Below are 24,910 nucleotides of genomic sequence, written 5' to 3' on the forward strand. Positions count from 1 at the left end.
GGTAATATTCATTATGTTATATAACTGTCAGTGCTTATAGGGTGCTCAAGGAATAGTTCTAGTTTACTAAAAATTAAAATTAGCTAAAAATGTCCTCACCCTCGGGCCAACCAAAATGTAGATAGGTTTGTTTCTTCATTGGAACAGATTTGGGAAAATGTAGCATTACACGACTAGCTCACCAGTGGATCCTCTGCAGTAAATGGGTGCCGTCAGAACGAGAGCCCAAACGGCTGATTAAAAACATGACAGTAATCCAGTCCATCTGGAGTCCATCAATTCATGTAAGGTGCGGTGAAAGCTGCATGTTTGTAAGAAACAAATCCATCATTAAGACGTTTTAAAAGCAAACGGGTTCATAATCCATACTAATGCTTCCTTCGGTGAAAATGTCCTTCTCACGTTAAACCGGAAATACTTTGGCTTGTAATTTGTGCCTGATCTGTGCACGTTTCTCTCCTGATTCATACTAGCTGGATTTCTCATAGACGAAAGCAAAATTATGGATTATAGACTTTTATTTTGGAGTAAAAAATAAAGTTGGACTTTTGAAGTGATGGTTTGAAGTTAAAAATGTTAAAAATGATGAATTTGTTTACTACAAACATGTAGATTCTCACTTTATAACATGTTACTTGTGGATTGTTGTGTTCTTTTAATCAGCTTTTTGCGCTCTCATTTTGACGGCACCCATTCACCGCAGAGGATCCATTGGTGAGCAAGTGATGTAATGCTACAGAAACAAACTCATCTACATCTTGGATGGCCTGAGGGGAAGAATATTTTCGGGAACTCTTTATTTTGGGGTGAACTATACCTTGAGCAACCTTTGAGCACTAAGTTATTTCTAAGGTACATACACTTAAAAACTCTAGTGACAGTTTCAGTCATATTGTTTGCTGTTATTCTGTGTGAAAAGTTGCCAGATAAGTAGGCTATCGTAAACTTTTCTTCTGTAGCAAGAGCCCAAAAACATTTATATTTCGAAAAAAAACACACTGCAAATATTACACCACCTGTGCGCTTTTGGCATATATATATGATTTGGGACACACTAATCTTACCCATGTATATTATTTAGGATGGATAGAATGTGAAGTTGGATGCAGACAGATTCTTCTGGGAGCAGAAAGACTTTGCGATGTGAGCGACACGGAGCTGCAGGTCTGCGTCACACTGCAGGTGTAAAGCTGGGAGCTTTGGGTTAGTACAGATAAGACTCATCCTTTGAGATTCCTGCCGTAAGTCTGATCTGATCTGTATACTAACAGAGTCCAGTGGCTGGAAAGTCTGTGTTTGTCCTGGGAATCTCAGCGGTTCTCGCTGTGCCGCTGTACAGAAAGCACTAAAGATTACACTAGACCCAGCCAAATCACTGATACTGAACGCAACTGTAGTACAGACTACATTTCCACTCATTCATTTAGCAAATGCAAAGTGCATACTGTATCTTTTTTTTTTTTTCTGTGCTTTCGATATAAGCTGCTTTTGATAGGGCCCATAACATTTTTAACTGATATTGAATCGGTTTCATGCATTTGTAGGAAAGTTACACATTTGTATAATATGAAGATTATTTCCTTGGCCTGATTAACCAAGCTCTCCATTAAAAAACAAAACAAAAGCAAACCTAAAAATTTTTACAGATTTTGAGAGACGACATTTTGTCATTTGAACAACAGACACAGCGTTCTTAAATCATTTTTCAAATGCTGTTTTGCAACCAGAACAACATTTTTTTATTTTTATTTTTAATTTTTTTATTCGTAATCATCACTCACTTCATTCATACCGTTTTGGTACAGTAATGCTACAGATGCATTGAGACTCCTGCTGTAATTCTGATTTGCATATTAACAGTCCAGTGACAGGTTTGTGGTTGTTTATTTATTTATTTTTACAGTGCAGTATACAGAATGTATCATTTTAGTGGTGTAACTGCAACAATATTCCCCATCCGCGCAAAACCTCTTTAAAGAGGGGCAGAGTTTAGAGAAGAGCATGTAAGAAAGAGGGAGGAGAAAACATACGGTAATACAGAGCCGTCTTGCCTCGGAGGAAACCGTCCTCACAAAGCAGTGCTGGAAGTGAAACGGTGCTCTGCAGCACAAAGAGAGAGAGAGAGAGAGAGGAGGGAGGGGAATAAAAGAGGATGAAATCAGGCTGTGCGTCAGTTTGCAGCTGATCATCACTCTTCATCAGAGGAACTCTGACCTTCTTTAATTATTAATTCTCTTCTCTTCTGTCCTCCTTGCACTTTTTCTTTGGAGAAGCGAGGACACAAAGTTCCCTTTTTTCGAAAGTTGGACATATATGGAGTCTCTTCACAGCGTTTCGCTCACCTGCTCCTTCATCGATTTCTGTGCATCCTTTATCTGAGCGGAAACTGAGCCCTCCGGAGAAGGAACAGGATTTCACCCTGTAGAAAGCCATCAAACACTTTTCTCATCCGCAGCTTCCTTTCATTTGAGTTTGTGGATGTAACTTTTGTTCACTTGCAGGTGATTCTCTAAGGTCCTGGATTTTGGTTCTTCTTCCCGATGGTCCGATTTTACTCTGTTCCTTGACGGTCCGATCTGTTGTTGAGCTGAATACTGAACTGGTTTGCCAACTCCAGAGGCACTTTTAGGATGTCCGGCTGTGCCAGGCGCTGCAAACATGGCTTAGTGAAGTTTGCTCTTTCTGTGAGCAAACTGGTGACGGGAACACTCATTAAAGGTATGAAACTGTGTACATAATTAACGTGAAGGGCCTATAATAACTACAGAATACTACCTTAGTCTTTCTTCTTCAAAATTTTATATTCAATTTAGCTGCTTGACATTTCTTTGTAGTTATTAATACAATTTAATAGATTCAAAGTAAATCTCAAAGTAACGTTGATCATGCATAACTTGAGAAATAATAAAGCTCTTATGATTTTAAGCATCAACTTTTATCCTAAAATTCCATTGGATACATGAATTAATCAACGATTGTAATTCAGCACAAGAGAGCTGTAAAATGAATGTTTGACAAGAAAATACTATTATACTATTACTACTTGCTGCTTCGAAACTTTCATGCTTATTCAATACATTGCTTGTCATTTCTTTGGATTTTTCAGAAAAAAATCTACCAGCAAATTCTGACCGAAGATTTTTAGTATGTTCCTAAAAATCAAAGATCATTAATATTGAGAGTGCGACAAAAACAGTACTTCTAAACATTCTCGGTGTTAAAATAAAAGGATTACAGCGGCACCTTTTGTTCCTCGGCTCATCACACAGATGGGTTCATCCGCAGAACCTCCAAAAAGCACCTTTACAAAGCTTATAGAGAACTATTACTTTCTGCAAGAACTCCAAAGACCATCAGTGGCAGCTCCAGTGAAAAGCCCATCATAAAAAAAAGGCCTTAAGGCTATTGATTTCTTTGAATGTAGATATATGAGGTGCATAGAGATTACGCAGGGCATCTGATAAACCCACGCCTGTCATATTTACGTTCACGTTTATTCACGGTGTAGTTATAATGCCTGTTTGCTGAAAAAACAGACTATTTTTATATGTGCTTCTGAGCCATGACGCTCACAGTTGGTGTCATGAGGGAAAAATAGAGGTAATGGTGTTGTTTACAAAAGCAGACTGTGTGTTTTATACGTGAGCAAAGACCTACGGGGAGCGATCACACCTTCAGTGGTCTGTGTGTGTGTGTGTGTGTGTGTGTGCGCGCGCCGGTGTGTGTCATAGTGTGCTATAGTGTGAAAGCTTTACTGCTTTGGCAATTGGCAGTAAATTCAGACAGTAAATCAAACAGATCTAAAGGAAAACACAAAATACAGTCTCTGTACACACACACACACTCACACTCACACTCACACACACACACACACACACACTCACACTCACACACACACACACACACACACACACACACACACACACACACACTCACTCACACTCACACACACACACATCATGGGTTAAAACATTGCAAAAATGGAAACCAAAGGCATCAAATAGTAACATTTTATAATAAAGTTCCATTTTCTTAAAGCGGTACTCGATAAGTTTTGCCTCTTTGTCGCCATCTGTGTTATAACGTCATATATCGTCATCTAAACAAGTAACAAGTCTGCCACGCTTTGATCTGAATAACTGAGAAAAAACATTATCAATAAATCGCTCTACGGATGGTGATTCAATCTGAAGATCGGTTAGCACATATCACATCAAACCCTCAAATATTATTATATTTTATTCACAAATTAATGTTAATAACATCAGAATTGTGTGGCTATAAGTAGAGCGTGTATTGGTGTGTATATTTCAATTTATGTACTGTATAATCTCTAATTGTCACATCATTTGAATTTCATATTAGGAAATTATTTTAAACCGGAAAGCAAACTACAAATCCCAGACTATCTGTAATCAGAAACACATTTAAAACTGGAATATAATTAACCTTAATTTCAATCCGCCCTCAAAATTATTTTTTGACATTTAATTATTCCAGCTGCTGTGTGAAAAGGCTATATAAATGATCCGGGGCAGCTTCTTCGTGCTGACAAAAATAAATACTTCAATAAAAAAAGAAAGCAAAGAAAAATACTTCTAAAGCATTTATCAATCTTGTTAAATGTAACAATAAAATCGGATGCCCCAGGTATTGCCCTTTTAGAACTCAAGAAACATAACGGAGCTCTTTAGATTCACTGAAGCTTCATAAAATGAGTCTATATTGAGTGAGAGTATTGGGCTATAAATGAATGTGGATAGCTGAGATCATTTGATGAGTTCATAGTGTGCTCTCTGACCTTCGACTGCAATGGGCTAATGAGTTTGAGATGTTAAGACCTCTTTTGAAACTCTACAGGAGGGATTACTGGGATCGTTTTCTCGAGAGAAACATCGGGAGACTTCAGATGCTCTTCATTGATGATCTCGCTTGTGATTTTTCCTTCCTGTGGAAATGCATGCAAGCATATGCATGTGAAAAACCAAAAATGTACATTCCCTTACCGAAGGCTGTTTCTGTGTACATACGCACAGTCAAAGTCTGTGCAGGCAAAGTCTTCGGCGTCTAATGAGACGTGTGACCATGTGCTGTACACATACTGTACATACGTTCACTAAGTCATTTCCATTCTCTACCTTTGTCATTGCATATTATGTAGAATGCATTTGTTCGTGTGGCTTCAGGACATGAATGCTGCATTAAACACACACACACACTTACACTGGATGACTCTGGAGTAATGTGATTTCCTCAGATTCAGATGGTACACAGATCTCCCTGTGGAGCACTGAGCCGAAGCAGACACAGTCCAGTATTAGTGTGTGTGTGTGTGTGTGTGTGTGTGTGTGTGTGTGTGTGTGTGTGATACATCCATCCCTGCAGGGATGCACACATATCACGCCTCTGGCTTTTGCAGCATATGCGTTTGTGTGTGTTTGTGGTGTGATTTCCCTTCCTGGCATCGAAAGTGTGTGAAGCTGTGTTTGCATTGTTGCCTTTTAAGTGCACTAACCTCAAGGGATATTCTGGCAATGGCAGAAATCATCCAGACCCAGCTAATAGTAAAACTGACAGCTCTGTCTGTCTCTCTCTCTGTGTGTGTGTGTGTGTGTGTGTGTGTGTGTGTGTGTGTGTGTGTGTGTGTGTGTGTTCTATATTTATAGAAAGCAAACATACTGAAATAAATACTAACTTAACCATGACAAAGGTCACAGCAACCTCTCTCTCTAGAAACATAGATAGACTGCATATATATTATAGGGTAAGTTCCTTTAAATAAATTCCACGTTACATGTTAGTAATATTAATGGCATTTTTGTGGGCGTCAGTAAAAACGCATTTCTCTGATTACGCCTGAAAGATGTAGACCCTCGAACCCGCTTCTATATCCTCCCCAGCTCTGCGGCTGAACTCGGTTCTCCCGCTGGTTTTAATGATTCCCGGCCCAGCGTGTTCCGTTCCCGCCGCACGGAGAAGCTCTCATCATCTTCACCTGCCGCAGGTGAACGTTCCCGCGCGCACCGTATTCACTTCTATCAATTTCGCTTTCAATTTCAGTCTCTCCGAAGCATGAAATTCGTTCTCCGCGGTTTTGCATGCATTGTGTGTTTGATGAAGTGCTCCGGGCTCCGTCGTGAACGGGTTTGCCAGCACGGATCTGGTTTAATGTGTGTGTTGAAGCAGTCAGCAGGAAAGCCTGCAATCACGCATTACTTACACTCTATTATCTTACCTTTAAACTCGCGGCTTGAACTCACTTTGGCTGCCTGTAAACGCAGCAGGAGGCTGATTACGCGCAAATGAAATAATATTTCTAGGTTACAGCGCCATCTGCTGGATACATGCAGCAATCGTATACAGACAACAATTTACAGCGGAATGACACGGAGCAATGCTGATTAAAATAAATAAATAACATAATTAAGGGCCCGACATTAATGACTCATAAACGCCTATTTAAACATAAAGTAATCTGATTAAAACATAAATTACCAAAATTAACTATACAAACGCCAAAGCGCAAGTATTGCGCCACACATGAAATACAGTATTTGATGCATCCGTTGAAGATATGAAGGTGGAATCAAAACGAAAGACGGCATGCTGAGGTAAAAAGTGGAAAGTTTTATATTTACAATACAGTTAATCAACCTCACACAACCTTTCACTATTACGACTGTTTATTAGCTCAACAAAAGCAAGTACAATAATATTAAGCCACAGCGCATCTTATCGCAAACAACCTATTCATTGCTGAATGATTCGATATTTTGAACGAATCGGTCGAATCAGTTCGTCATTAGCCCATGCTTAAACAACCGACGAAGCTGCAGTTTAAACGAATCGCTTGAATGAACGAGTCAATGATTCACTCATTAAGAGCTCACTACTGGCATCTACTGCCGTTTTAATTCTGTTGAAAGAGTATAATTTCCACATTTTCTTCTTTGTTGTATATATATATATATATATATATATATATATATATATATATATATATATATATATATATATATATATATATATATATATATGAAAAAAAAGTTTTTTCAACTGTAAATGATTTCATTTGATAACATATGAATAATAACAATCACATAATTATAGTCCAATTGAATTTATAGATAAAGAATTGTAGAATAATTTGAAATGTAAGATGAAGTATTAATGAGATTAATGAAAAGATTTGTATAACAGCTGCAAACACACACACACACTTAGTGTTTCCATGTTTTATGGGGACTCTCCATAGGTGTAATGATTTTTATACTATACGGATTGTATGTGTTATTGTCCTGCACCTAAACCTACCCCTTACAGGAAACTACTAATATTTTTAGATTGTAAAAAATAAATAAATCCAGTACCTTGTTTCTTCATGGGGATCTAAAAATGTCCCCACAAGGTCAACATTTACTGGTATTCCTATCCTTGTGGGGACATTTGGTCTTCGTAACGTGATAAATACCAGGTGCACACATACACACACACGCGCTCATATGCATATATATAGTCGTGTTATTTAGTTGAACATGCGTCTTTTTGAGATTTGCATGTAAACACCGTGTTATTTTCACGTTGATAACGTCGTGTGTTGTTGGCGTTGAACTCTCAGCCTGTAGTTCGTGAGTCCGCCGCTGGGTGGCAGCGGAGAGCATGTTTCAGCTCTTTGTGATGCTCGCTTTTAAACACTAGAAGGCGAAAAAGTACGTCTTTATTTTCAGTGACAGGATAATTAAACATGACATGTGTTTGACAAGACATGTTAATAAGACTTTTTTTTGGCATTCCTGTTTTTCTGTAGACCTGTATTGATGTACAGTACTATTAAAACATGTTTTTTTGCAGTTCATCTGTATTTTCCTTTGACATTTGAGATGCTGAACTCTCAAATGTCGAATTTTGTTGGCGTCATCTTTTGAAATACTCATCTAGCAATCATAAAAGACTGGGGGAGGGATCGCCGGGCATGCAACTGTATTTAATCTATTTATTTTTTGGGTTAGGATGCAGATTATGCCGAGTGCACCGCCATTGAGATGCCAAATTAAATATTATTTTTTAAAATCATAGTTCAAAAGCATTTTTCTAAAGAGACAGGAGGATATTTGTATTCAGAGTCGGATTTAAAAGGCTGTTGTACATCTTTTATCTCTGGCCTGCAGGGAGTGCTTGTCTTTGAAATTGAAACGGTAATTTGTCATCATTAATGTGATTAATTAAAATTTGCTGTCAGGGAGGGGTTATGGTTTCCTCTCAGGGGATCTAGATAGATGCCTTGTCCAAATACCCACACTTGCTGTCTTTACACTTGACCACTTGACTACTTATGTGATGTATTACTTGCATTTGGCCCAAGCGTTTAAGTGATGATGAAAACTACAAGCGTGTGAAGAACTTTTCATTGCCTGATAGGGCAAACTTGAAATGAAAAAAAAATGCAAGTGATTATTTTTATTTTATACAATTTGCATTTTAAAAACTATTTTGAAATATCTGTTCAGTAGTCCCTATAATAACATGACACGAGTCGTTTTGTGGTGCTTCTAATTAAGCGATCAAAAGCAGTTGCAAAACTGTAAAATAAATATCATCACTGCAAGACATATTTTTTGTGTTTCCTGCCAAATGTCAAACAGACGTCTACTGGATACCTGTAAGATGCTCCTGAATTAGAATGAATGTAAAACGCATATGTTTGTCCACAGCAGATACTTTCCAGATCTCGACATGCACGTGCGGTTCTAATGTTCTAATTGCTCTGAATCGTTTTCATCTACTAAAAAAAATCAAATTGGCTCGTGAGTATTTTCAAGTGAAGCAGACTTCGGTGATTTGCTCTGCAATGCTTTCCTTCGCTAATAACCGTCTAGTACGATTGAGTCATTTGTTTGTGAATCACACGGCAGTTTTGTCCCAAAAACAACTTTATGATTCACGAACAAACATTTGTTCGTGAATCATATATTTGTTCATATATTTCACTTCTAAATAATTGATCTGAGTGTGAACAGTTTTCACAAACTCTCTATAGTGCTATTTGTAGGTGCATTTTGTGCGAGAATGTGTTGTTTTGTGAAGTTGCGTGGTACATTCATAGCCTAGTTTGACAAGACACACACACACACACACACACACACACACACAGCCCTCAGGATAGACTGTGTCCCTCTGAAACATTCATTTCCGAAATATCAATGATTCATTTTGAATTAAATATATATTATAGGGCATAGAATAAAGCTCATATCTGCCTCAGTCCAGAAGATGTTCATAGCATGTGTCCGACAGATGATTGTAAAGCCTCTTCTATACTCATAAAAAACTGTATTGTATTGTCATGAATATAATTCTTTCAACACAGTATGTAGTTTACAAAGTGGCTAATTTGTATGCTTTAAACCCCAGTGATGGGTGAGTTTAGGGGCGGGGTTAGGTGTATTTGTATTCATAAATTCATATGAATTGGCAACTTGTAAAACGCAAAAAAATTATGCTTAATGTGAATTTGTACAAGCGAGGTCGTACTAATTTGTACGAAGTAGCTACCTCCTAAAATATGCACAAATTGCCGGATTCTTCAACTCACCGTTGCATGCAAGAGAAAATATTATATGCTTTAGGAAAGTAATAACGCACCTCATCTCAAGGCACGTGAGGTTGAAACACAGTTTAATATTTTGTGTTGTTGTTTGTCTAAATCACTGAGCCCGAGGAGAAGCAATAGCTACAGTCGTGTTTTTTTTAAACACCACTAATTATTCTTTATTTAAAGGATATATAGAGCTCTCCGTAGCAGACGAGTTGCTGTTAAGCGTATAATTTTCTTTAATTTCTAACTATTCTATCCACGGTCTGTTGATGATCTGCAGACAGCAGAGAGTTGGTTTCTGCTCGGAGTTTGTCGTCTTTTTAAGTTGAGCTCAGTTTTCTTCAGTCAGAAAAACAATCAATCTTTTTCATGCTTTGTTCATATTGTTTTGTCTCGGCCTCAGACAGATCGTTCACGTATCGCTTGATGCACATTGCACAAAATGGCCTCAGTGTCAGAGATGTCGGTCTCGATGTTGTGTTTACAAGGTTTCAGTCCAGACAGCTACTGTACAAACAGGATTTTTGAGGAACGAGATCAAGTCCCGAGATTTGATTGGTTTTGTTTGAGGCACGTTGAAGTCTTATTGCTTTAAACAGACAGAAATTCATGCTGCAATATCTACCCATTTTAAAAGGAGGCCTGTTATGCTTCTTTATACAATATGTAAATGCATATCTCAGGTGTTCCTGAAATGTAAATGTGAAGTTTCATCTCAAAATACCCTACAGACCATTTATTATATCATTTTGAAGTTTGAGTGGAAGCAGAAACTTACTGTTTTTGTGCATGTCTCTTTAAATGCAAATGAGCTGCTGCTCCCCGCCCCTTTTCCAGGATTGGGATGCACCTTTACAACTCATTCTTCAAATACTCTGTTACAAAACATGTTTTTGGCATTGATGATCCTGTGTATTGTGCTGAAATCATATGTTTTGTTCTATATTAGTATAACAAACTATATTCTCATGTTTCTGAACGCAGTTTTCCTGGTTGGTGGATGCACCGGAGTTATAACACAGAACAAGTTGGATTTTCATGAAAATGTACCTTTAACAATAGTTCTACATAAAGTTCTTCCATATGTTTGTCAAGTTATGACTATTTGCATAGTGCTTTATGCAGTGTGTTTGAAAAGTATTTTTAAAAGTATTTCAAGCTTTATGAGACAGTTTGTTCATTTATATATAAATATTGAATAAATAAGTTTAACTTAAAAATGAGAAATGTTCTATAACTGAAATAAAGTATAATAAGTATAAATATAAAGGGTAAGTATAAACAACTGAGCAAAATAAAAACATTCAATACTATAATAGCATATACATACTGGAACGAATGCCAGAAAGTTTTTGGCTTTCAAAAATCCACTTTAATTTAAAAAAGCAGTATTCAGAAAAATCAATAAGTTCTTCTGGGTACCTTTTTCTGCAGCTTTTAGGCAACTAAGGCAAGAAACCGCAGGCGAATAGTTTTATTCATGCACTGTTCAATTCTGAGATTTTGGGATATTTGGCTTTTCATAACATGTTGTCTTTAATACTACTCAAAAGTAAACATCTGCAATAACCTACAGTGTTTATCTTACTACAGTCTTTATCTATTTGCATCAGTAGATTCTATAATGCATCTTTTAATTTGCATCTAATTTCTCAAAATGAGTTTTTCCCCTAATTTAATTAGGTATGTTGTACATAATACCTATGTATAAGTGCTTGGTCGCACATCTGATTTATAGAACCCGTTATTCCTTTTCTTCAGGCTATTAATGTTATTTTCTGGTTTTTAGAGTAAAAAAAGATGCCCTTCGTATAAACCAGAACAAATTTCTCTATGCATATTTAATACGACAATCTGCATATTTGAACATACCATTTCACGTGCCGTTTCATAATGCGATCCAATTATCTCAATGCACTGTGATTATTCAATCAAATACCGGTTGTCATTTTTACCCTTTTCACCTGCGCTGTTCTTGCCTTACACAACAGTAGCTGGAAAAGCTCCGTGTTGAGCCCTGTGAAATGAGCGGATAATGAAAGATGGATTTTCTGAAGTGTTTTCACTTTTGTCTGGAAGGTTGGGCTGCCGTTTCTGCTTTCAGATGACGACACACACACACACACACACACACACACACACACACCAGGATCACTCGCTCCCTTCCTCTGTTCTTTATTCCTCTGCCAGAGTGTTTCTGTCTCCTGAGGTTTTTCTCATTCCCTGGTTGTCGTCCTCTTCCTCTTTGGCATTAACTCTCTCTCGCTCTCTTTATATTTGTCTCCAGGGTGGGAGGACGAGAGAGAGAGAGAAAGAGAGAGAGAGAGAGATTTGGACAGAAAGAGAGAAAGATTAATATGCATTGATGAAGGAGGATAGAGAGGGGAAGGATCTACAATTTAAGTGCAGACACACACAGCTGAACAAGACGTCAACAAACACACGTTTCGCTCTCATCTGAGCGCGCCGCCGTCTCATGCTACAGGTGTGTAGCGGCAGTTATGGGTCTCGTCATGGGAACGTTCTCCATGCAGAGCAAACAGGTGAACTATCACACAGGTAAGAGCATCTCTCTGTGTTTTATGACTGAAACAGCTAGATTTTATTTTATTTGTTTTCTGGAGAAAATTGTTTTTTCTGTTTTATTTTTTTAGCACTGGGAGAACTTGCACTGCTAAAGGGTTGCTGAGTGTTTTTGGTTTTTTGGCTAAACATGTTCCTGTGATGTTGCCAGGGTGTTCAGGGTGGTTGCTAGGTGGTTGTTTATTGTCTGCAGTGAAAAGCGTCTCTGTGATCTTCTGGTCTGTGGATATGACTCAGGTTTTGCTTTCCATGTGCATTTCGCCTCCCGACTTTTATGCAGCGTATAACAACCTCTTGATCACAAATATCACAGAAAAACATCGTTTCTAAACAATTTGCACTTAGAGAGGGTTGGCAAATTTCACGTTTCATCAAAAAGAAACAGCAAGGTACTCACTGAAATGGATGCTAATTTGAAGAAGAAAGAATGAAATGGCATTTTCTTGTATAATATTTCAATAATGTTTTACTTGCAACTTTGAAAAATATTTTTTTTACAGTTTTGTTCAAATTAGATCAGAGCGATGCTCAACAATAATAAGCATTTGTCATAATCGCATGCTGTTTGAATGTCACTGGTTTAATGATGTACTCTAGAATGTGAAGTTTCCGTACTACACCAAGTGCATTAATCTTTAAAAAAAAATCTGAATGAAATGGTTTTATGTGTTTTGGTTGGAAGGAGTTGGTTTGCGTTTCCTCAGGTAAAACAATGGCAAAGCCTATCTGTGCGTGACTGAGTGTTCACTCATAGATCTCTCTCTCTCTCTCTTCCCTCTTTCTCTCAATGTTCCCGGACGAGACGTTGTGTAAATACACAATGAGCTGGCAGTCTATAAAAGGTTATGGTATTCACTCTAGCATTAAATCGGCTTCTCTGTGTGTGGCTTTATAAAAATCTAAAAATATGTTATGTATGTGTGACGGCTGGATTTAGGGTCGGGTCAGTGGTATTCATAGAGATACACAGAGCTGGGAAGGAACTGATTACAATCTGGATTACATGATCAGATTACAAAAATGAAGTGCTTCTAAATAGATTATACTCCTAATCAGACTACAGTTATGATTACAGCTATTACATGATTCCATACAATTGCAATACATTATTCTTAATTTATTGACTCTTTCTGCTTTTAAATGTTCCTTTCGAAATTAGCTATTGCTTATATACGTGCATTTGTCAGGTTGCTGAAGGCTTTTCGTAGTATTTTGATAATTATCACATTCGCATGTTTCTCTAACGTTGGTTAAAGGGTTAGTTCACCCCGAAATGAAAATTCAACTCCACTTTTCGACGCTACGAGAATAACTTCTAATTTATTCAACCATTCTTCTCCCCCGTGTTACGTCTTCTGGATAATTTCAGTTGCGTTGCTGTCTATGGAGGGTTTTTATTAATGAGAGAATGTTCTAACTAACTAACTAACACGCAGGTTAACAAGTAAACCAATTCCTTTTTTGAGTGAGTGTTTTATTTGATGTTATATTTAAAATTCTTATGATTTAATTAAATATTAGCTTTTTTATTAAACTCACAAACCCCCTGCAGTTAATTTTATATACCCTAGATTGGGAAACTTTGATGTTACATAACGTTTAATGCACTTTATGTTGTCAGTAACAACAAATGAGATAGAAAATATCATTATAAAATTGGAAATAGGGATAGAAAATAAGAAAACAAGCATGTCTCCTGATGGAAAACCATATACATTCATCAGAGCTTGAACGTAGTAAATAATGAAGCTAAAAGGTTAAAGAATGCATCCTAGAAAGGTTAAATGTAATGTTTGTGTTGAACCTTGTTTTCTTCTGATATAAACGTCTGCTGCACTCATGTCAGAGTTCGGGAATGAAAACCACAATCGCCAGTGACCTTTTAAATTCTACAATAGCAGACTGAATTGGATTGAACAACGTCTGTATGAAGTCAGTCTTCACCGTGACCCAATCGCATCTATATGTCCTGAAGGTTTCAGGTGTAGCCTCTTAGCTTATATATAAAATGATTCGTGTGTTAACTAGCGGCGAGTAAAAGAGGGCCACATTAGCATTCAGATCACTAGCTGCTGTGCTTTTGTATCGGTATCCAGACACACAGAGGTCTGTGCTGTGGGATTACAGGTCTGCTCTACTAATAACTAATGGCCGAATTAGCTTTCATGAATAAATAAATTCTAGATTACTATCTGTCTGTGTAAGTCATGCTAATGAAGCACTTTTGGCCTAAGGCTTCATGGGAGATTGGCTCCGTTTGTTCACATTCCTTTAAATAAAGTGGAAGTATTTCACTGAGCTGCTATGTGTGTGTGTGTGTGTGTGTGTGTGTGTGTGGGCTACTTCTTATCTTCAATTCGCACAGACAAAGCCACTTAGCAGCGTTTGCTTTAACCCTCTGATGCGTCTATAATTAAACCACAAAGGAATAGAATATTTCTTAATATTTCATTTTGCTAGAATAACAAGAATATTATACTTGGCACCACTGCTTTTTTGTGAAGCGGTGAATTTTGAGTTATACCTCTGTTCACAAGAATAGAAATTAATATGAAATATTTCAGATGTTGGACACGCATGTTCGATGCATGTTGTCTTAAATAAAAATACATAATAGAATAATGCATTGATGACTTATTATAAACGCATGAAAAAATGTAAATGATTCATTATTAATAGTTGTTGTATGAATAATATATAATCACATAATCGGTACGTTTTAAAATGTTATATAATATAATTAAAAGTACTGAAGTAATCGGTTACTGTTGGTGGTGTGGACATAACATCAATGTCAGTGGTTAAAAATGGCTGTAGTGGAGAAAAATCTGATAATAACACTGTAGCACATGATGTTTAATATGTTTTTTTGTCTTGACTTTTTAATATTTTTGGTGTATTTCCACTCCCAGCGGAGCTAAACACCTGCTCTGAAAGCCTCATCTCAACGCATCAGACAATCTGTGTCTGAAATAGACGCCCAAAGGCCAAAATGAACACCTGCCAAACGCTAAATGAAAGTAAAAACTAATTCCGGCAAGTAAGATAACAGTTGGCAGAGAACTTTATTACAAAATGCCACATTTACGTGTTTTGAAAAGAATCGCAGAAATGAACGTTTGACCTTCGCTAATTAGAAATAAGCTACCTCCAAAAAAAACATCTGTTGTGAATCACACCCCCCTTCCCCCGTGAACGTGCTCGCATGAAGCAATACGATGCTGCGAGAGCCGTATGACCTGTGAGGTTTATCACTAATATCTATGGACGCTTATATAACATTTACAGAACATACGGTTTCCACAGAGTTATTCTACGGGAATTGCGTGGTTGGCCTGGTTTTAGAAAAGAGTTACATTTCTATTTATCAGCATTATTTGTTGTTCAGGTATTCTTCTTTAAAAAAAAGTCTCTGACCACTGGAAATATATACAATTAAAAAGGTTTACATATGATGTGATTTCTCTGAGGAGTGTTAAAAGCTGTTAGTCCATAGATAAGATGCCGAAAGTTGCAAAAACCGAAGTCTCAAAACCAAAGAGATATTCTTTATAAAAGTTACAACTTGTCCAGGCCCTCCTAAAGCGGCTCGTTTAAACACGCCCCCACTTTTCTACATCACAGAGTGGCTTTATTTTCAAACACCGCTCAAATGTAGATGTTTTACCACACTTCCGCCAAACGCATGAGGTATTCGGCCAATCACAACACGCTGGATAGCTGTTTTTGAACCTTAAACCACATAAACACATTGCATTACACCAAATGCGCAAAATAATCATTTGACCCCTTTAACTATTTACTGGTTTGCCTTTAAATGTCATGTAAAAATGTGTTTGACCTCTGTGTTACAGCTTCTTTTGGTATTCGTTTAATGGAGATTTTCCATATTTAGAATATATTTAAAATATAATAATATTGTACTATTGTAAAGTCGTTTAATGCTAAACCGTAATTTTTCTGCAGATTTTAAATATTGGTTTGTATTGGTGCAGCTCTCTCTCTCTCTCTCTCTCTCTCTCTCTCTCTCTCTCTCTCTCTCTCTCTCTCTCTCTCTCTCTCTCTCTCTCTCTCTCTCTCTCTCTCTCTCTCTCTCTCTCTCTCTCTCTCTCTCTCTCTCTCTCTCTCTCTCTCTCTCTCTCTCTCTCTCTCTCTCTCTCTCTCTCTCTCTCTCTCGCGATTGGTTGACGCTTGATGGTTATTGGTGTTGCTGTGCGGTGCTGCTCAAACCCAAGTTTTTTTAGCAATCAGTCTACGAATGACTCGGTTGTACTCTGTAGATTAAGTTCGGAGAGCATTTGAAAACGTATCACTTAAAAACGTGATGCTGTGGAAAACAGCCCGTGTTTCTGTATGTCTCTGTCCAGAGATACTGAGCGCGTCTGAAAAACATACACGGGAGGTGTGTTTATCACGCGGCTGTTTTATGGGCTGTTGAACAAACAGGTTGTGGGCAGATTAAATGTCTTTGAATTTTCTCAATGTCTCTCTCTCTCTCAGAGTCTTCCAGCTGTATGAGTTTAAATGGCCCTGAAACGGCAGACATTACAGATGATTCATTCATTACATAAAGACTTGCGGCTCTTCACTGAGACCTCCACCGAGAGAGGGAGGAAAATCAGGTCAGGTTACCAAGAAAAAATGAAAGGCGGTGAATGAAAACAGTGGGTGATGAGACGGAGACAGAACTACGCATCCGCTTCCTTTGTCATGCTTTTCTGTTTCTCTGCCTCGCAACAATACAAATGTCACCTCGTACCACATTAATATCGGCGCTTTAGGGGCTTTAAACCTATAAATCAGCTTCGCAACACAAAAGTGCTGTGGTGATATGTCATTTTGATATGCGCACCGAAAAAAGTCGATGTAGGATTTACTTTACTAGCTATTTCTATGACGAAGTTCACAGACAATTTCAAAGAAATGGCAAATAACTGAAAAGACTGACATGATATTTTATATTTAGATGGTTTCATCGACAACAACATGAACAAACGCATGCTTTTTTGGCCCTAACTTCACTTCCATTAGACATCCCAATAGATAACAACAACAGCTAAGTCCTTCTAGAGTGGATTATTATTATTATTATTTGATAAAGAGCAAAATGCGTCTTCTGCGTAAATCAGACGGATTTATTAACAATGCAAATTCATTCTCTGCCAGCAGGAGGTGCTTTAAGCGTGAGAAATGAAGGAAAAGCAGCTCTGAGCTAACAAACGCTGCCTTACGTGCAGGAGGACGCGAAAACATCATTTTCTAAAGACAGTCTTCCTTCAGAAATACGCCTCGGTTGGATTTTTAAACATGCATTACGTGCTCATGTTTATTCAACAATGCCTTTTGTAAAATCGGTCAGTTTTGATACCGTGGCATGTCGCCACAAGTGAATAAATGTATGGGAAACATCCCACAGCACAATATCCCGAGGCCAACTTCATTACTCATCATTAGCTGCGTTTGCAGCCGGAGGCGATAAACAGACACAGAACGGAAGTTCACTTCGGCCCATTGAGCAAAATTACGAACGCAACACTTTTGTTGTTGCCCCCATTTTTCGTGAGCTGAACTCAAAGATCTAAGACTTTTTCTAGGTGCAAAATGTATTTTATTATTAGTAATAATTATTAGTAATAATATTTAAAATATAATGATGATAATAAAATAACTAAAAACAATAAAAAATTTAAATAACAAAATATTTATTTTTAAATGTTATATTTGTATTAATTGTATTATTATTGATGCTGTCAAAGGATTAATCACATTTAATCACACCCAAAATAAGTTTTTGTTCACATATGTGTGAATGTGTATATATATAAATACACTTATATACAGTATATATTACTGTAGCTATATATATGTATTTATATTTATATATATATATATATATATATATATATATATATATATATATATATATATATACACACACACACACACATATACACACACACATATTTAATATATAAATATAACAAATGTTTTCTTAAATACATTTGTTTGTGTGCATTTATATGTGCATAAAAAAATAAACAGTACACTTATTTGGGCTGCGATTATCATTTGACAGCAGTAATTATTATTATTAATTTTAGTATTATTTTATATGATTATGTTATTATCTGTAAACCTGCTTTAAAATGCAAACGTCATTAACTTATATTTAGTGTATTAACTTGTAGTTGGTAGTAATTTTACAAATAATTACACCTGAACAGCAAGCAACATTAAATAAAACATCACATTTTGATACAAATAAAATTAAATGAGTATCGTAAGGCCATGTTTTGTTTTTAACTTACTTTTTTTTGTTAAACAGTCTACTATACAGATCACCATGTGAATTTACTCTGGTACTGGAATGGAAAAAAAATGCAGGAATCTGCTGTATTTCCATGGAGGACATGGCCACAGCAGAGGAGCAGTGAATCAGGATGAGATGTGAGATGTTGGCATCAGGCTGATGTGGCTGGCAGCCAGCGCTGTGTGCCTTCAGCTGTGGAAAATGAATATCACGGGCTAATTGTTATTTGTAATATGTCAGTATGAGCAGAGCGAGACGCCAAGCAGATCAGAGTAGTTAGACTGCCCTTAGTTCTTTATTAGTAGAGTCATGAAAAAAATTCAGACGTTCTGCTTTTTATTAAATTTTAATGTCAGCCATTTGGCACTTTTATTAGCAGTGGGAGCAGAGAGAGAGAAAGAAGTGATTAATTTCTCGAACCAGATTAAAACTCAATTCACCTGAGTTTAATGACTAAAATTTATCCTTTTTCTGTTTTGTTTTTTTTTTTTTTTTTACAAGAAAACTTTTTTTGAACTGTTTTGTGGTGAATTAATGGTTAATTGAATGCATGAATGGATGCTGTTAATATTTGTAATTAATAGTGTATTATTAAATGTGTTGTTGTTGTTATTATTATTATTATGTAAATTAATAAAAATACCTGTTAATAAAAAACCAGTACATTTAAATTCAGTAGTAATTATTACATATAATATTTATTTTTAAAAGTAATTGTTGCTTTGTTGTCTTGTTCATTAATGAAAAATAAATAAACATTTAAATGACTAATAATATAAAATGTTAATGTAACAATTGATGTTAATAAGAAAAACAAGATCAATACATTTACATATAATATTTAATTTATTATTATTATTTAAAAAGATTTTTCACTTTATAAATGTTGAATGCATTGTTTTTATTAACAGCAATCTTAATTCATTTAAACATAATGATAATAATAATAATAATTACAACAACACATTTAATAATATTAGTACTACTATTAACATTACTATTAAAACACTACTAATTAAATGAATAAAAATATTATAAAATGTATATTACTATTATTATTATTATTATTATTATTATTACAATTTCTATATAATTCAATATTTAAAAAATAAAATGTATTTAATTTTGAATGAGACTAAATTGACTTGATTATCATAACTTTATCATAACTTTTTATTGATTATCAATTACATTACTGTAAATACCCTTCAAAGCTGGCAGTAAGTTTACTTTTAAATCATTAATTATTTACAGTCAGTGTAATTAGGTATTTTTGCGCAAGCATGTTATGGACGAAATCCTAAAAAAGCTTTGATCAACACACATGATCTTGTACATGTAGGTAAAAATGTGCATGCTGAAAGAGCATGAGCACTACAGGTGTACCTTAATTTTCAATAATTCAACAGCGCTTGGTCAATTATTCCTTACTGTACATACCCTTCATCCACATGTGTGCGCTCTAGCACTCAACCACAGCTCTGACACGCCACATCTTGGCAATTATTTAGTTAAGACAATACTCTTGCAAAAACTACAGTAATTTTTGCAGACATTTACCTGAAATTATTTGTTTCTTTACCTCATTAATGTACTTTTGTATAAAATGATGGAAGTCTATAGTATTAGGATAAATCTGCACGTAGTTAAAAGATTTCAGATGGAGCGGCAGTTAAAACACAGAGCCATACTTCACTGACAATCTACTTAATATCACGTTCACCTTACCGCTAATGAACGAACAGCTCAGATGCGATATATTGTCCAGCCCTAATATTTATTTATTTATTTCCACATGCTCTAGATGTGTCTAGATGTGTTTCATTGTGGGAATCAAGTTTTTGGCAGCATTTGTCAAAATACTGACTAATACAGTAAAATTTAGCAGGACTGTATTTGAAATGCGATTCGTTGCAGTGAATCGTTCATAATTTGGTGCTGTTTTCAATAAATCGATTCAGAATTGTTTTGAACTATCATTAAACGTTCACTGTAAAATATCTAGTAAAATATATGCAGGTATAAATATACATGATAAAGTGTATATGTGTGTGTGTATATATATATACACACACACACACACACACACACATATATTATTAATTGGCATACACAATAAAAGTTATTGTTGGCGTAAAATGTATATTTTTTAGAAAAATGTTATATTTATTAAATATATGTATTTATAATATACATTATAAGGTATATTCCAGATATATACTGTGTGTGTATGTATTTATACATAATAAATATACACAGAACACTCGATTATGCAAACAAAACCTTTTATATTGGATGTGATTAATCTAGAAAACATTTATTTTTTACGGTGTACACACACACACACACACACACACACTGTCACACACGTGTTGTTTTTGTCTCGTGTCATGTGCTCTGTGTGCCCTACCACCCGTTCCTGTTAATTGTATCATTGTCTTCAGCTGTGTCTTGTTAATTTAGTCAATTACTTGTGTATTTATTCCCTGTGTGTTTCAGCTCCGTGTGTCCGATCTCCTCCATGTTTTACGTGCTTTAGTTTATCTGCCTACCTGCCCGAGGTATTATTCCTTTATGCGTGCATGATTAAAATCATTAACTTTATATTCTCGTCGAGTGCTCCTTCCCTCTAAACCACACCGTGACACACACGACTTCTGATTATATGTTTGACCGCTATAACAGTTTTTGTTCTCGCTGGGAAAAACAGCTTCTAGATGTAGTCCACTGAAATGAAATAATAAAATTTAGCTCTTCTAAATGATCTTTTTTATCGATATGGAACGACACGAGGGCGATTTGGTTTTCTTTTTCGTGTGAACTGTCTCTTTAAGGCACGTCAGAGCCAATACCTCAGCTGCTGTCACAGACACACGTGAACGAGCAACATTTATATTCATGTTCCCCGACATGCAATGTTTCCTTCAATCTGTTTGACTGACATCAACAACCCTTCGATCAAAACACGTCCCGCCTTTTCTCATCCCTTCTGTCAGCGTCCTTGGAATATCCCTCTGTAGCCAATTCCCCTTCCACCGGGAAGACGGGACATTATTGGGGCCATTCCTCTCTCTCTCTCTCTCTCTCTCTCTCTCTCTCTCATGTCTCATCTTCCATTTCCATCTCCGTTTCAGTCTTTATTAAACCGCTGCTGGGTGTAAAACATCAAACACTCATGGCATGTCTGGAGGAAAACACATTTCTTTCTGTTTCTGTGAGTGTAAGAGGAGGAGAGAAACCTCAGACAGACAGACGGGGAGAAGCAGCGTCTCACAGCTGTCATCCTATCTGAATCCTGATTACAGCAAGGCATGATTTATTAAAATCTAAATCATTATTTCTTTCTGCAGTGGAAGTGTTTTATTCAGATTTATTCATTTGAAGTTTTGAATCCTTTTGAAAACGAGAGACCTTTTCGTGTAACTTCAGCTCTCAGTTGATGGATCATGTTGCGTAAAGCCTCGTGAACGACCATCCCTTGGAAATCCATCTCGTTTATTAACACTCCACATTAACTGGAGCTTATGACTTTGTAAATTATTAAATAGGCTTATTATACGCTTCTCTGGGAATTCTTTATTCTCACTGGTTGATTCTGTGGTTAAATATTTGTTTTTCCAGTCAACAGATTTCCTTTGTAGCTGTGCTAGTTTCATGTTTCTTGTATCATTCCAGATTTTTTCTCTATAAAATAATATAGACTCAATATTTCAAATTTCGAATACTTATATATACTTATATTTGTTTAAATTCATTAAAATTGGTTGAATGTTTTTTTATTATTAATTTATATATATATATATATATATATATATATATATATATATATATATATATATATATATATTTTTTTTTTTTTTTTTTTTTTTTTTTACTTGAATTTGAATTCATTTTATGTAAATACGTCATTTAAACTATTTATTTATTCTGAGTAAATAGTAAAGCTTGCACAAATATGGCCTTTATTATTATGTTTCAACAATAAAGAGAAACTGTATAATTTAGAAGTTAATTATTATTATATTTTTACTAAATACTAATTGAATTGATTGAAGTTTGGGTTGTCTTACAGCAATGTACAAGGGCCGCTAAGAAAATAATAAATTTAGACTATATTTCAATATTTCATTTGTTTGATTTATTTACAAAAATCTGAATGAATATATTTTATTTAATCCAAATTGAATAAAAAATAAATTGTAATAAAATTATTACAATTATTTGAATGAATGTCCAGCTTAACTATTTTTGTTTTAATTAGATTAAATTTAATTGGTAAAATTATGTTAGTTAATTAATTATTATTAATTCATTAAAATGATTGTTATTTATTTATTTATTTTTAAGTAAACAGCAAAGCTTGCACAAATATATATATATATATTTTTTTTTTTCATCAGCAGACCAGTGATCTGGAAAAGTGGCTAATTGTTATTTTACTCTGAAAATGACAATATATTAAGCAGCTTTATAAGTCTTTGCTGTTACTGCGGTATGAGAGTGTGTGGAGTGAAGAAAAGAGGTGTGATATGCTGGTGAGAAATGCGGTATAATTGCCAGATTCCTGCTGCTCGTGTGGTCAGAAACGGTCAAAATGTTTCCTGATCCGTGTCTGTGTAATGAGCTGGTTGTTAGCGGATCACCTTATCAGGGTTTATTTTAACGACTGACCGACTGCATTAACCCTTATGTAATTGATCCTCTGAAATCTCAGAAGTGTGTAAGTCTCCTGAACGAAATCTCATCTCCTGCGAATATAATCTGACCGCCGTGAGCTGCTCACTGCATACTGTGCACGATATACTGCACAGTCATATTTAAGAATAGTATATGAAGTGGTATGCATTGATTAACAGTGTTATTTGAACATATCCCGATAACCTTCTTCCTCACCGTGCTTGGGTTCAGACTTGTGATGTTAAACAGATATAATGTAATGTGTTTATAATCTTTATTAGTCCTGTGCTTTGACCTCATGATGATTCAAGAGCAGCTATGGGTGATTATGACCGTTCGTTAATAATTAATAATGGTGTCATTTCAAGTCCTTGGAATGCTAATGAATCAGCGGGAAGGTGCTGCTCCTGACATTTACGTTGACGTTGATGTTAGATGTTTCCTCAACATGTTATCAATCATAAGAAAACACATCTGGTATCTCCTTGCTGTCTGCATATTAAGTATATTTAAGTATCTGACATGCAGTCATTGTCAAAGATATGATCAAAGAAGGATTTGAAAAATACATTTGCATTGTCAGTCTTTTTGATCTTTTATTTAAGGAATTAGCAAAAATGTGACCAGAGACCAGAGATCATCCAGAATCACTCCAGACCCTTTAGATTCCCAGCTCCATGATGGTGCTTCTTCTCTTCAGTTCACCTCAATCATTTTCTACAGGGTTCAGGTCAGAGGACTGGAAAGGCCATAGCAAGCTTGGCTTTGTGCTCAGTGACCCATTTTTGTGCTGTTTTTGGATTATTGTACTGTTGGAAGATCCAAATACGGCCCATTATAAGATTTCTAACAGAGTCGGTCACTTATTGACAGTGATTGAATTAATGGCGTTATAAATAAACAGCGTTACTAATGGCGTTATTTTTTCAAGTAACAAGTATCTAATTACTGTTACAACGCTGTTACCATTAAAATGTGGCATTGCTATAAATTATAGGAAGTTAATATTAATAGGCCTATCATTTTATTTTTCAGTTCATCTAAATGGATGTGCAGTGTGACGTACCGTGAACTAGTGTGAAGGCACACGGGTCGCTGTAGCTTTGTTTCACACACACAAAGAAAGCGAGAGTCTTACTATGCAGAATTGACGCGCTATATGTATACGGGATACCTTTGAATTTCGTCTGATTTTAAGATCTGCCGGTTTCTCTGGTAATGGACGGAACTAATGCGCCAAAAACAATCTCATTGGCTGGCGCTCACCTATTGTCGTCTCTGTTCTGATTTCAGCAAATCAATTTGAGCGAACTTGAGTTATATTCATGAATCCAGCAGCTCTTTAGTCCTAGTGCGTTTATATTTTTATTAGTAGAATTCATAGTAGCTTTATCATTACTTTTTTTCATTTTTTTGCATTTTTATACTAACACTAAATTACAAACATTATCATAAACACCACCACCAGTCCTAAGCTCAGTCAACATGACACATATGCAGTCATGTTTATTCTAATTACTAAAGTTCTGTCATCTTTTCAAAATAATATTATAATAAAAAATTACTTTGACGGTTTTATTGCCAAGGTGTCCATAGAGAGTTGATAATAAATTGTAATAATATTGAATTTCAGTCCCACAGAGACATAAAAATTGTGTAGACTAGTGTACAATGTTTTATAATAATAATTTATTATATTTACTGTCCATTTAATTAGTTTAACATATTTAATATTGGGGACATCA

General features: G+C 35.7%; 1 protein-coding gene across 2 annotated transcripts in view; it reads left to right on the plus strand.

The window, feature by feature from the left end:
* Positions 1 to 2,175: 2,175 nt before the first annotated feature.
* LOC122357276 (Kv channel-interacting protein 1-like) overlaps positions 2,176 to 24,910 on the plus strand; it is a 43,165-nt gene continuing 20,430 nt past the window's right edge. Inside the window, exon 1 of one of the 2 annotated variants that reach the window (XM_043256588.1) lies at positions 2,176 to 2,718. In XM_043256588.1, the coding sequence (XP_043112523.1) occupies positions 2,631 to 2,718 (88 nt within the window). In that variant the 5' untranslated portion in view covers positions 2,176 to 2,630. Of the gene's footprint in view, positions 2,719 to 11,776; positions 12,155 to 24,910 lie in introns of those variants that run through there. The other variant, XM_043256590.1, reaches the window with a different exon arrangement.

Source organism: Puntigrus tetrazona, chromosome 14 (assembly GCF_018831695.1).
Source record: "Puntigrus tetrazona isolate hp1 chromosome 14, ASM1883169v1, whole genome shotgun sequence".
Classification (NCBI taxonomy): Eukaryota; Metazoa; Chordata; class Actinopteri; order Cypriniformes; family Cyprinidae; genus Puntigrus; species Puntigrus tetrazona.